General features: G+C 49.2%; 1 protein-coding gene, 1 long non-coding RNA gene and 1 other non-coding gene across 3 annotated transcripts; all 3 read right to left on the bottom strand.

Moving 5' to 3' along the window:
- Nucleotides 1–3,921: 3,921 nt before the first annotated feature.
- On the bottom strand, nucleotides 3,922–13,447 carry Tomm20 (translocase of outer mitochondrial membrane 20). The gene is made up of 5 exons (XM_069998113.1): nucleotides 13,188–13,447; nucleotides 9,130–9,176; nucleotides 6,436–6,517; nucleotides 5,600–5,742; nucleotides 3,922–4,160 (listed from the first exon to the last, which is right to left on the bottom strand). The coding sequence occupies exons 1-5, from the start codon at nucleotides 13,306–13,308 to the stop codon at nucleotides 4,116–4,118; spliced, it is 438 nt and encodes a 145-aa protein (XP_069854214.1). The 5' UTR covers nucleotides 13,309–13,447; the 3' UTR covers nucleotides 3,922–4,115.
- Nucleotides 9,281–13,172, bottom strand: LOC138810818 (uncharacterized). The gene is made up of 2 exons (XR_011367245.1): nucleotides 9,578–13,172; nucleotides 9,281–9,406 (listed from the first exon to the last, which is right to left on the bottom strand). It is a non-coding gene; the product is annotated as an uncharacterized lncRNA (long non-coding RNA).
- Nucleotides 12,639–12,771, bottom strand: LOC138810918 (small nucleolar RNA SNORA14). Its single transcript, XR_011367267.1, has one exon. It is a non-coding gene; the product is annotated as a small nucleolar RNA SNORA14 (small nucleolar RNA).
- Nucleotides 13,448–13,533: the final 86 nt, after the last annotated feature.

Genomic DNA, 13,533 nt, shown 5'->3' with positions numbered 1-13,533 from the left:
GGACACAGTGGGGGTGCACTGGTCAGCGGGGTGGCTCTGTGGCCAACATCAGAGATGCTGTTCCCAGCATCAAACCATCACCTGCGTGAAGGCCAAGCATTATCTGGCAAAACCTGGTGTCAGCCACACATGCCTGTGCTCACCTATTGTAGTGGGTAGGTGGGGGTCTCCAGGATGCTCACTCAACTAACTACACCCCCTTCTCCCCAGGCCAACCAGTGTGTGCTGGGTACCTTTCCCCTTTTCCCAGGCCTCTGAGCTGATCAGCTCAGATGGGTTTATTTCACAGACTAGGTTTAGGGCTTCTGCCCCCGACACCCCCTCCAGCAGTTGGCCCATTGATTCTGGGCATATAGAGATCAGTATGTCACTGCTGGTATGTGGTCCATCAAAATACAATGTGATCTCATGTCTGTCATACTAACTACTCAGGAGGCTGAGATCTAAAGATTGATGTTCAAAGCCAGGCCAGGCAGAAAAGTCAGTGAGATCCTTATCGCCAATTTGCCATGAAAAAAAGCCCCAAGTGGGGCTGTGGCTCAAGTGCTAGAGCAGTAGCTTTGAGGGGAAAAAAAGTTCATGGACAATACCCAGGCCCCAAGTTCAAGGCTCAGAACCTGCGCGCGCCACACACACACACACACACACACACACACACACACACACACACACACACACACACACACACACACACACACACACACACACACACACACACACAGCAGTGTCCTACAGCAAGATTTAGGGTACAGCTATGTCTGTGCAATTGCTTCTCCTTTGGGAACGCCTGTGGTGTCCATTCTGGGTGCACATGGGAGGCTCAGAAATCAACACAGGGGGGGCTGGGAAGGTGGCTCAGTGGTAGAGTGCTTGCCTTGCATGCATAAGGCCCTGGGTTCGATTCCTCAGCACCACATAAACAGAAAAAAAAAAGCCGAAAGCGCACTCTGTGGCTCAAGTGGTAGAGCGCTAGCCTTAAGATGAAGAGCTGAGGGATAGCGCCCAGGCCCAGAGTTCAGGCCCCACAACCGGAACCCCCACCCCCCCCCCAAAAAAAAAAAAGGAAAAGAGAAATCAACAGGCTGATCAGCCTGGCAGAGCTGATCAGGTTCAGCAGCTGCAGCTCAAGCCCTGTCCTGTCCACTGTGCACCCAGCTGCCTGCACAAGCGTCTGCCAGCCCTTCACTGTGTGCGCGCACAGGCAGCACTGATGACAAGCTAGGCCTGGGGTCTCAGGGGACCAGCCCTAGGTTTTTGGGTGTCAGGGAATCTGCGCAGTGAATAGTGATGAGATGTTGTGGGAGGACAGTAGGAACAGGAGGCATGCTGGCAAGCCGGCAGCCTCTAGCACTGGCTGGAGCCCTGAGCCAAGCGTGTGCCAACTGTCCTGCAGAGGCTGCCTGTGTCCCCTGGTTCTTGGCATTCCCAGCCCCCCATAACATGAGAGCTTGGGAACTTTAAAATGTCAAGGTGAAGGACTGGAGAGGTGCTGTGGGTGAGGAGGGCCGGGAGGCAGAAGCTGGGCACAGCAGCAAGGTGGACCCCGTTGAACACATCTGGGTCAGGCCGTGGCCTTTTATTAAAGGGGTGCAGAGAAACAGCAAGCAGATGAAAGCAGGGCAGTGGGGAACCTGCCAACTTATGCCCACTGTCTGAGATGGATTGGGGACTGCTGTCCAGCCAAGCCAGCTGACCTCTCCTCTCATGTCCTGCCTCACACTGACACTGCAGAGGCTAGGACACTGGCCCCTCAGTGTCTGCCCCCCCCAATGCCATCCCTGCCTCTGGCCTCGGCCTCATGTGGAACACCCGGGCAGGCGCTGGAGCCGTGTGTTCCACTGCACCCCTCACCTTGGACAACAGAAAAGAATTAACCTGTGGCCCAGGAAGGAAGTTTGTTTCTTCTTCCTGCCTAATGGGAGACTGAATGTGACTTCCAGACTCCATCCAGTCCCTTCTTTTGATAACTACACCAAAGAAAGATGCAAAGTAAAGCTTACCGGGCAGGACAGAGACAGAAACAAACTATTCCCGTCTGAGTTGGAAAGCCAGTCTGGGGCCACCTCCACTGCGTGAGGGCTCTGCCTGTACACACAGCCACACATGGAGGGGAGCCCTGTGGGGGGCTGGCATCCTGGCTCAGAGGAGCCCCCTCTCTGCCCAATGATGAGGCCCCAGGGAGCCCCTCCTCTGCCCTGGCCTCATTGGGGTGGTCTGTGCCCATTTCCAAGCATGGCTGAAGCTTTCATAACTGACCACACAGCTGGGGACAAAGCTGCATTGGTCTTTTCCTGTGGTAAGAGGAAAGGCAGCATATTTGAAGGCAAGAACCTCCCAACCCAACCCAGAGGCCAAGCTGCCCAAATTGCTGTGAATGAACCCCAGTGCCATCCCCACTGCCGCAGCCTCAAAGCCACCGACAGGTGGAGACAGGCCAGCTCACCTCTGCCCAGATACACGGAGGACACGCGCGCTCTGCCTATGCACTGATAGGTCTCTTTCCTTCCACGATCCAAGCCCCAGGGGTGTGCTTCCGGGAGTGGAGGTGGTATGGAGCCCAGTAGCTAGCTCTGGGTTCAGCTGGAGAGCTGGGGTGGGGGTTCAGACACAGGCAGTTTCAGGGGTCCCAGGTTTGGAGGTCTAGAACCTGCTATTAATTCCCCCGCCCCAACACACACATGGCCTTTGGTGCCAATCCTAGTTGAACTCAGGGCCTGGGAGCTGCCTCTGCATTTTCTTTTTTTCATTCAATGCTAGCACTCTACCACTGGAGCCACAGCTCCACTTCCAGCTTTTGCATGTATTTTTGGGAGTTAACTGGGGATGAGTCTCCAGGACTTTCCCACCTAGGATGGCTCTGAACTGTGACCCTCAGGTCTCAGCCTCCTGAGTGGCTTAGGATTAGAGTCCAGTGGCTGTTGTCTCTCTTTTCAATTTCTTGTCCAATTTAGATGTCTGAGGATAATATAAAATAGCATTTAGTTAGATAATTAAAACCTATTCTCTCTAGTTTCCTTCCCTCACGTGTGGGAAGTTACTGGGCACTGGCTGGTGCAGCCTGACCCCAGTACCAGAGCCCAGCCGGTGTGCATTGAGTCGGCTCCTGCCTGCCCTCCAATCTGCTCAGGAGGTTGGGATCTGAGGATTGTGGTTCGAGGCCAGCTGGCACTCTTACTTCTAATGAATGGCTAGAGGGGAGGTGGGGCTCACAGTAGAGCACCAAACTCACATGAAGACACTAAGGGGCACCCAGTCCCAGGTCCAGTCCTAGCTCTACATAGGCCAGACGAACAGCCATGCGAGAGCATTGTAGAACCACGCAAGGGGAACAGCCCCCGGGCAGCCGGTGAGGGATAGGCGCCAGCCAGCAGGGCTTGCTGCCGAGGCCTGGGGGCTCTAGAAGGGCACTTGGGCCAGGCCGGGGCCAACAGTCAGGGGAGCACCGGCATCGGCCACCGAAGCCAGCCCCGGGCTTCCTTCCCTGTGAGCAGCAGGTGTGCACACCCAGGGCCGCTGCCAGGGGCGCGTGTGTGCCCCGAGGACCCGTGGAGAGGAGGCCCTGCCCAAGGTAAGGCGGCCACCAGGGGATGTGCATGTGCACCGCCCTTTCTGACCCATCTCCCAGGACAGCCATTATAGAGCCACCCCACAGGAGTACCAGCCACCTGCTGGCACTGGGGGCTGGCTCGGTGGGCCCACCCTGTGCCCAGACACCCACGGGAGATGCTGAGGGGTGGGCAGAAGGGCTTTCTTCTGGGTTCTAAACTGCACAGGGCCGCAGATGCACATATGTACAAGGACTGACAGGAGTCAGCTGGAAGACGATGAGGCGGGCAGGAAGGCGCTCCAAACCTAAGGAACTAGTGCTGCCACAGGAGCAGCTGAGTGGCAGGTCTTAAGGAATCAACGAAACCCGTGGCATTTTGTTAACGCAGTGTATTTATAAAGGAAAGGCTCTCTATCAAAATACACTTCACCGGGAAAATAAATAAAAATGAAATATATCTACACAAAGCAGACTAACTTTGGTAGATATGACTCCCCCAGAGCTGCTCAACTTCCAGGTTAAGAATTTGCAAATCATTTTAACTGAGACTTTATTATGCTGTTATTTCTCATTCCACATCATCTTCGGCCAAGCTCTGAGCACTTACAATTCTCTAGAAAGAAAAAAACACAACTTTAATTTTAAAGTATCAAAAGCACTCAATCAGGATTCTGAGTTCAACATAAAATGTACTTTCTAGTCTAAGTGTCAAATCCTGGTACAGGTATCGACCGACACTTAATGCTTATGGGCACTGTTATCACCTAATAAAATGATGTCAGCCATGACAGAGCTCAATATAGGACGTGTCCATCTATCAGTCAATTATATAGCTTACTTAGGTTCACTCCCACACAAACAGCCATCAGCACCTTACCATCCCATGCTCCAAACACTTCCCTTTTTAGTTCACAGCAATTACAGGAAGAAGGAATACTGTGGTCTGAAATTAGCATATGAAAAACACTGGCAAGTAACACAAGACAAGTTGACTCAGGGTGGCTATTTTTGTGGCTATTTTTACAGAGAAATTTAGGCTTCATTCTGAACCTACAGATTGTGAAATGTACCCTCAGTCAGGTCAGTATTTCAGAAGAATGACATCTAGTTTGTCTAGCATAGGCTGTACAGGTCCCTGGGTTTCATGCCTACTGCCGTGAAGGGTGGGAAGAGGGTTGAAAAACTTACTTTACTGTAACGTTCTGTGAAAACTTCCTTCACCACTCACAAACTTTTACACACCCACACTGGCCTCAAATTTCAATCTCCTGATCTGTCAGGCAATTAGGATTTCAGGCTAAGTCACTTTGCTGAGCTGGACACACTTTTACAAATGACCCATATGGTAAAAATACTGAATAAAAAATAAATTGCTTGGGCTGGGAAGGTGGCTCAGCGGTAGAGCGCTTGCCTTGCATGCCTGAGGCCCTGGGTTCGATTCCTCAGCACCACATAAGCAAAAAGAAAAAAAGCCAGAAGTGGCGCTGTGGCTCAAGTGGTAGAGCGCTAGCCTTGAGCTGAAGAGCTGAGGGACAGTGCCCAGGCCCAGATTTCAGGCCCCACGACCGGACCCAAAAAAACCCAAAATAAAACAAAAACAAAAAAATAAATTGCTTTAAGCCAGGTGCTGGTGGCTCACACTTGTAATCCTAACTACTCAGGAGGCTGACATCTAAGGATCTCACTCAGTTCACAGCCAACCCAGGCAGGAAAGAGCATGAGACTCTTATCTCTAATTAACCACCAAGAAAACCAGTGCTTTTGCTCAAGCAAAAGAACTCATGGACAGCACCCAGGCCCTGAGTTCAGGACCCACGACTGACCAATATATTTAAAAAAACCAAAAACCTGCTGTCATTTAATGTGATCTCTAAGCAACATGAGATACCTAATTCCCTTTATCTTCCTATATTAAGAAAAATAAATCTAGGTTATGAAAGGAGCTCCAAAACTTACCATCATCTTGATTCACCAGGAGCTTTACACCATTAAGAAAGATAAGGATAGATTTCCATCTGTCTCGCTCACACTAGACACTTCCCAAACCCTTACCTGACTAATGGTGGGAAGCTTGGTCAGAAGCATCTGGAACACTGGAGGCGGCAGAGTCTGCTGTAACACCTGCAGCAGCTGCTGTGGCTGCCCACATACAGCGATGGCATTTGTCAGATGGTCCACACCCTTCTCATATTCACCTGTAAGGTTTGCAGTTACATGTGATCTCAAGTCTAAGCCTTTGTCAAATGTTATATTTTTCACTGTCTCCAAGTATGCAGACCAAATTAATAATCAATGATAAGTGATGCATCCACTGAAGTGCTAACCAGTCACCTTCCAGGTACCAATACAGAAGCATCTACCATGCACAGAGAGTGCAATGAAGGTGCTGAAATACATACATGAATTACTATCTATGCTGTTAAAATATCCTTTTTTGGAGGAACGAGGGACTAAATCCAATGCTCACTCATTCCAGGTAAGCACTCTATTTGTCAGCCACAAACAGGTGTGAGACAGTCTCACCAAGTTGCCCACGCAATTCTCAAAATGGCGATCTTCTTGCTTTAGCCTTCCGAGTAGCTGGGATTACAGGTACATATCAAGCCCAACTACATACATACATAGACACAAGCAAGCATACATACATATATTTGTGTATGTGATGGGGACCTGGGCCTGTCTCTTAGCTTTTACACTCAAGGCTGATACTCTACCACTTGAACTACACCTTAAATCTGGCATTTTACTGATTAACTGGAGTAAAAATAGCCTCTTGGATTTATCTGCCCAGGCTAGCTTCAAACCTTGATCCTCAGATATCAAGCTGGAGCAGCTAGGATTACAGGCATGAACCACTTGAGCCAGTGTCTGGCTGATTTCTATATTACCTTGAGCTAGTAATTCTTCACCAAGCTGTATTTCCTCAAGGAAGAATTTCTGGACAGCTTCAGCATCTTTAAGATCAGGTAACTGGAAACAATACATAGAAATTGAGATCAACACTGTGCCAGGGATAGAACCAATACACAGAAAGTCAGCAAAACTGAAGACTAAACAAAGAACTATTTAAGAAAAACCTCAGAATTTAGTTTATCTACATTAAAATGAAGCACTTACTGGTTAGACTATTATTTCAATAGTTCTTTGAAAGCATTTCATATATATGTTGGTCCTGGGGCTTGAACTCAGGGCCTGGGCACTGTCCTGAGCTATTTTGCTCAAGGCTAGCACTCTACCTCTTGAGCATCAGCTCCACTTGTGGCTTTTGGTGGTTAACTGGAGAAATCAATGTCATGAACTTTCCTGCCGGGGTTAATTTGAACCACAACTCAGACCTCTGCCTCCTGAGCAGCTAGGATCATAGGGGTGAGCCACCAGTGCCTAGCCTTTAAAAAGCTTTGCTCAAACATAAGAAAACATGAAGGACATAAATATCCACGCTATCAAATATTTCAACCGTATGTTATTTTTATAATGCCATTATAGATTTCCAAGGGCATCTCTACTTACTCAGAACCTCAAGCTCCTGCTTGTTTGGCTAGCACAGCTTACAGTCTACCACTTCAGCCACACCTCCATTTATACAGCCTTGGCCTCATGCATGCAGGGCAAGCGCTCTACCACTGAGCCACATTCTATCCATTACATATGAAAAAAATTTCTCAAAATAAAGGCATTTTTCAATGACCATCTCAGTGTATAGAGAGAATCTAATGATATTTTTAAATGTGAAAATGCATACTGATGGGGGCTGAGGTGTATTTCCTACCCCTTACCAAGAGACTACAGAACAAATCACAGTGAGCAGCAGCCTGGACACATTTCAATAGCCAAACATTCTTTACAGGCTTCCCCCTTCATTACCATACCAGGCCACTCAGTGTGGCTCTTTTTTTCCTTCCTTCCTTCATTTTCTTTCTTTCTTATTAATGAGTTTTAATTGTGAAAATACTGTACAGAGGGGTTACAATTACATGAGCAAGGTAATGAGTCAAGCATTGTTGCCTCCTCCTTTGTTTCCCTTACCATCCCTGCCCTCCCATTACCCCCACCCCCACCCCGACTATTTCACAGTAACAAAACTTCGCATTTGGAACTGACACTGTGGTTCAAGTGGTAGAGCTAGCCTTGAGCTGAAGAGTTGAGGGACAGTGCTCAGCCCCAGAGTTCAAGCCCCACAACCGACAAACAAAACAAAAAACAAAACACAACCAAAACTTCGCATTTGTGTTTCAAGTTTTCTTTCCTTTAACCTGATTTTAAAAGTTCCGTTAGTGGGGCTGGGAAGGTGGCTCAGTGGTAGAGTGCTTGCCTAGCATGCATGAAGCCCTGGGTTCAATTCCTCAGTACCACAGACAGGGCCATTAGTGACTACGGTCCAAATATCCTAGAAATCCAGAAAATAAATCTGAATGACTATGGGAACACGCAGGCTGCATTTCCCTGGCTCTTGTGTGCAACAACTTTAGCAATTAGGGAGACAGAGATAAGGAAGGACTGTGGTTCCAGGAAAGCCAGGGCAAAATGTTTATAAGACCCACTCCTCCTGCCCTCCATCTCAACCAACACAGCTGGGCATGGTGATGCACAATTAACTCTCATCCCAACTACACAGGTACTAAGGCAAGGAGATTGCAGCTCCAAGCCAGTCCAGACAAAATTCATGAAATCCCCATCTCAACAGAAAAAGCTGGGTACAGTGGTGATCCCCTGGCACTCCAGCTACAGCTGTGAAAGTATAGGAGAATCATGGTCCTGCTTAGGCAGGGAGAAAGTGAGACTATCTTAAAAAAGTTAACAGCAAAAAGGCTGGAGAGTCTGGCACTGCGGGCTCACGCCTGTCATCCTAACTACTCAGAAGGCTGAGATCTGGGGACGATGGCTCAAAGCCAGCCCAGACTCAAAGTGGCATAGCAGTAGCCTTGAGCTGAAGAGCTCAAGGACAGTGCCCAGTCTGAGTTCAAGCCCCAAGACTGACCAAAAAAAGGGAGGGGATTGGAGGCCTAACTCAGGTAGTAAGAGTGCTTGCCTAACCAGCATAAAGCCCCGAGCTCAAATCACAGTACTCACAGATACAAGTTGGGGAAGCAGCAGGGGCTAACGGTTTTTTAGTTACACATACCATAGCAGATTATTTTATCAAGCAGATAAATCTATATAGTCATATGAAATAATGAACATTAGCATCTATAGAAAGAAAAAATGGGAAGGTTTACAAGAGAACTAAAGTTGTAAGAACCTGGCAGGACTGCATCAGTAGTCAAGAATAATCTTGACTAACTTTGAAAATTTACAGCAAAGATAAAACAAGGACAACTAAATTAACATTACATTTTATCATCTTGAAGCATCTGAGACTTTCATCTACGGCCTCCCTAAACCCGCTGAAACACTAAGCTGTTAGTACAGAAAGAAGTCCTGGAGGCCAATAGAACCTGCCAATGCCCTGCTAAGCCATTCCCCTAATAACACAATTTTGAGCACAAAATCAATATCCAATAGCAGAGCCTCTCAAAACATACCTCAAAATACAGATTTTTGGACATTATCTCTGTAATGAAAAAAACCAGACTAAACATTACCTTGGAAAGCCCAGCTCTCTCCTTCGCAAGCTTCTGTTTCTTTCTTCCTGTAAGAAATGTTATATTTTTGTTTAGCTGTAATCAAAACAAGAATCAAAAGTCTAAGTGGTATGGCTGGGTCCTGCCTGGCCTCCCTAGGGTCTGTCAGGGACCTGGGAATAGCTCCAGTCGAAGTGAACTCAGGCAAGTGGCATTTCTGGGCGAGAGCACTCTCTTGTTTTCTGGGCCACCAGGTCTAGCAATTCACAGCTCCAGCGGCAATGCCAACATCCCTTTCCTACATACACAGGACACGGAACAGAGAGAATTAGGCCACTGTCATCAAGCCTTATTACTGACATGTAGCACATCCTAAAATGGAAAAGCTGTATTTAACCAAGTTATCAAAAAACAAAACACAGTATGCACCCAACATAAGAAAGCAATGGCAAAATGTTCAGAACCTCACCTTTACAGCCTTAGTTGAATATTACTGGTGAAGGAAAACAGCCTATCATTTTTGACTTGTTTAGTTTCTGGTATGAAATAATATACTTAGTCTCAGGAGAGAGACATCTATACTCCAGTTACCGGCTGTGGGAACATGTGTCTGGAATCCCAGCACTGAGAGGCTAAGGGCAGAGGGAGCTGTATGGACAGGCCCTGTCCTGCTGGCAAACCCAAGCAGAGGGAGGGAGAGAGGTTATCAAACAAAACTGTAGTTCTTAACCATTCAGCTCTTCAAATCAATCCATGGAACAGACAGTACAATTTCTTCAGAAACCTGCTCTAAGGAGAGGAACCCCACAGGACAGTTGTGAGGAGTTAGCAGGTAACAATGCCACTTAAAGCTACCTAGCTTGTGTTCCACTCTATGAGCACAAAAGCATCTACAATGAGACTATTCTTATATAAGGGGCTGCACTAACATCAAAATAATAATTCTACTCCCAATCTGCTTAAGTTTTGGTCATCTAATAGCACAAAATAGGTTATTTAATCCATCCTCACAGAAACTCAAAAGCAGGTATAGTACTGCCATCCCCTTGTTACAGGGTAACAGCAAGAGAGTGGCTATTCAAACACAGGCAGCTGACTCAAAACTCAATAGAGCAACATATTCATTATGATAAAAGACATTTCAGAAATGAGCAAAAGCCAAGGACCATGGCTTACGCTTACAATCCTAGCTACTCAGGAGGCAGAGATCCAGGAGGATCCTGGTTCAAGGCCAGTCTGAGCAAGAAGTTCTCAAGACCTCATCTCAAATAGCTGGGTACAGTACAATGTGCCTGTCACTCCAACTATGCATGAGGCCGAGAGCTGGGGGACTGGTGTTCAATGCTAGCCAAAGCAACCGTCCACAGAATTCTTACTCATCTCAACAGAAAAAGATTGACCATGACAGCCAGTTAAAATGAATGGGAGGTGTTAAGAGCCTTAATGTCCATGGCACAGGTAACTACTGAGACACATCTCAACACAGCAAAAATGGCTGGAAGCCGGCTCAAGTGGTAGAGGTCTGAATACCAAGCACGAAGCTGTAAGTTGTAAGTTCAAGCCCTAGTACTGCCAAGGGGGGGGGGGGGGGGAGATGAACAAGTATTGTGCAATAAGCAATGAAATACATACAGTCTGTTAAACCAGAACTTTGGCAAACTGACAGAAGATAATGAATCACACTAGAGTGAAATAGTTCCCAGCAGTATTCAAATACAGGTTTTGTTTTTATTTATGTTTTTGTCTGAGACAGGGTCTATTTAGCCCAAGCTGGCTCACCTAAAACTCCAACTTCCAGCCTCAACTTCCCTGGACTTTCTGTGATTATAGGTGTGGCCTACCACGCCCAACTCCAGATTTTTTTTTTTAAAACTTAGGCGTGGCGGAGTGTGTGATTAATGCAGAATACATTTGATTGACAGTTCTGGAATTTTAAGCTCCCTTAATTGCCTTTCATTTTTAGCAATAAGATTAAAATTATGAAACTTTTACAAAATAAATTGTATCTGTGACAGAGGAAAAGATGGTAACAGACTGAAAAATCAAAATTCTAAAGAGTAACACAGCAAAACCAGACCTAACCCAGCATTAGCTGATTGTAGTACCAAATGCTGCTGCGTGAATCAAACAAGTTAAAACAGGTATGTCTACCTTAAAAAAAAAAATGGAGCTGGGAAGGTGGCCCAGTGGTAGAGTGCACTTGCCTCTCATGCATGAGGCCATGGGTTCAATTCTTCAGCACCACATAAGCAGAAAAAGCCTGAAGTGGCGCTGCAACTCAAGTGTTAAAGTGCTAGCCTTGAGGTGAAGAGCTGAGGGACAGTGCCCAGGCCTGGAGTTCAGGTCCCACGACCGCAAGAAAAAAAAGTAAAACAGCTTAAAATCATTTCCAAACCAAATCACTTTTAAGACACTTCCTTAGTACACTTCAGAATGATGTAAAATGGTATGTCATTCACAGGTACATTTCTAAATGTACCTGCAGTATTAACTGTGATTTGGAAGTTAAATTTCACTTATTAGTAAAGATGAATGAAAACTGTGCTTTACGGGCTGGGAATGTGGCTTAGTGGTAGAGTGCTTGCCTTGCATGCACGAGACCCTGGGTTCGATTCCTCAGTAACATATAAACAGAAAAAGCTGGAGGTGGTGCTGTGGCTCTAGTGGTAGAGTGCTAGCCTTGAGTGCCCTGGTCCTGAGTTCAAGCCCCAGGACTGACAAAAAAATAAAAATAAAAAATTGTGCTTTAAGAGTGCTAATTGGGACTGAGTATGTAATTCAGTGGTAGACAGAGTGATTGATGTGCTCAAGGCCCTGGTGACACACTTAGCACAAACAAGAATATGTATAACAGGCTAACAAAATCCAAAAAAGATGGAATAGGAGCCTAGGACTAACCCTCAATAACAAAGTCTCCTTTTCCTTAACCAATCAATTTTCAGTAGATTCACTTGTTACCAAAAAAAAAAAAGAAAATTTCCTTATCAAACTAAGGCGTGAAGCAGCTTGCCCTAGATGGTGGCCACCAACTGCGATCATCTACTTCAGGTAGAAAAGAACACTGGATGAAAAAAGACTTTTGAAAATTAAGAGTCCTCAACCGGTCTACAGTGACGGCTCTTCTGATTTCTCCCCTCCGAGGTCAGACTTCCCGGGGCGTGCCAGGGAGGGGCGGGCAAAGCCCTTCCTCACGGCGCCGTCCACATCTGCACCTCAGCGAAGGGCCGCACCGCGTGGGCAGCGCGCGATCGAGGCCTGCCCAGGACAGTGGTGGGCTTCCGCGCTCTCCACCTCCACAAGGCGCAGGCCGCACCCGGACCGAACACCTAAGGGAGGCCTCATCACCCGCGACCGGTCTCGAACCCAACACAGTGTTCTTCGTGAGTCCGCCTGGGCGTGGACGAGCTCACGGGTGCGCCTGGCGTCCGCGCGTGACCACGCCACCCTCGGGAGGACTCCGCGCCGCGGCGGGCCTGGACCACGTGGGCGCGCACCCCGCCCCCGCGGGGCTCCAAGGCGAGCCTCTCACGAGCTGTCGCAGGGAGGAAATAGGGCTGAGCCACGGAGGGCGCGCAGCCCTTTGGACTTCCTGCACTTGCTCTAGCATTCACTCGTATCCTGGAGGCGCCGGCGCGCGGCGGCCAGGAGGGTTTAAGAATGCACCGCACTGGGCTCCGTAGTCCCCGAGCCACCCACCCCGCCGGGCCAGGGCAAAGATGGGGGACGGGTCCCCTCCACAACGTGGGAGGGGGGGAGGGCCGCGGTCCGGGCCCCGGAGGGAGGCGATGGGAAGACGGGAGGGGGTTGGGCGGCGCGGGCCCCGGAGGGAGGCGGCGAGCGGGGGCGACCCAGGCCCCGGAGGGCGGCGATGGGAGGACGGGAGGGAGGACTGGAGGACGTGCGGGCGACCCGGGCCCCAGAGAGAGGAGCTGGGAGGACTGGAGGGAGAGCGGGCGGCGGGAAGGCAGCTGAGAGGGCCACCCGGGGCGCGCGGCGCCGCCATGTCCTCCGGGCCGCACCACGAGGCGGCCGCGCGGCGGCCCGCCCAGGGAGGCCGACACCCGGTCGGGCCTACTCACGTTCGCGAAGCCTGTTCTTGAAGTTGGGGTCACTCCGCCTCTTGCGGTCGAAGTAGATGCAGTAGCCGATGAAGAGGGCCCCGCACACGCCCGCGGCAATGGCGCTGTTGCGGCCCACCATCTTCCCGGACTGCGGCGTGCGCCGGCCGCGGCGGGCAACGGGGCGGTTGGCCGCGAGCCTTCACAGCGCGCGGGCCGCACGCAGCCGACGCCCGCCGGCCAGGACGCCGAAAAGCAGAACGCGGGCACTTCCGGCGTTCGAGGACCCCGAGGTGTCTGTGGCGGTGCCTGCGCGTATGCCCCTGAGCCCGGATGCGCCTGCGCGTAAGGACGCGTGTCCCCCGCC

Source organism: Dipodomys merriami, unplaced genomic scaffold (assembly GCF_024711535.1).
Source record: "Dipodomys merriami isolate MVZ:Mamm:240054 unplaced genomic scaffold, mDipMer1.0.p SCAF_51, whole genome shotgun sequence".
Taxonomy (NCBI): domain Eukaryota; kingdom Metazoa; phylum Chordata; class Mammalia; order Rodentia; family Heteromyidae; genus Dipodomys; species Dipodomys merriami.
This window is presented reverse-complemented; position numbering and strand designations above follow the sequence as displayed.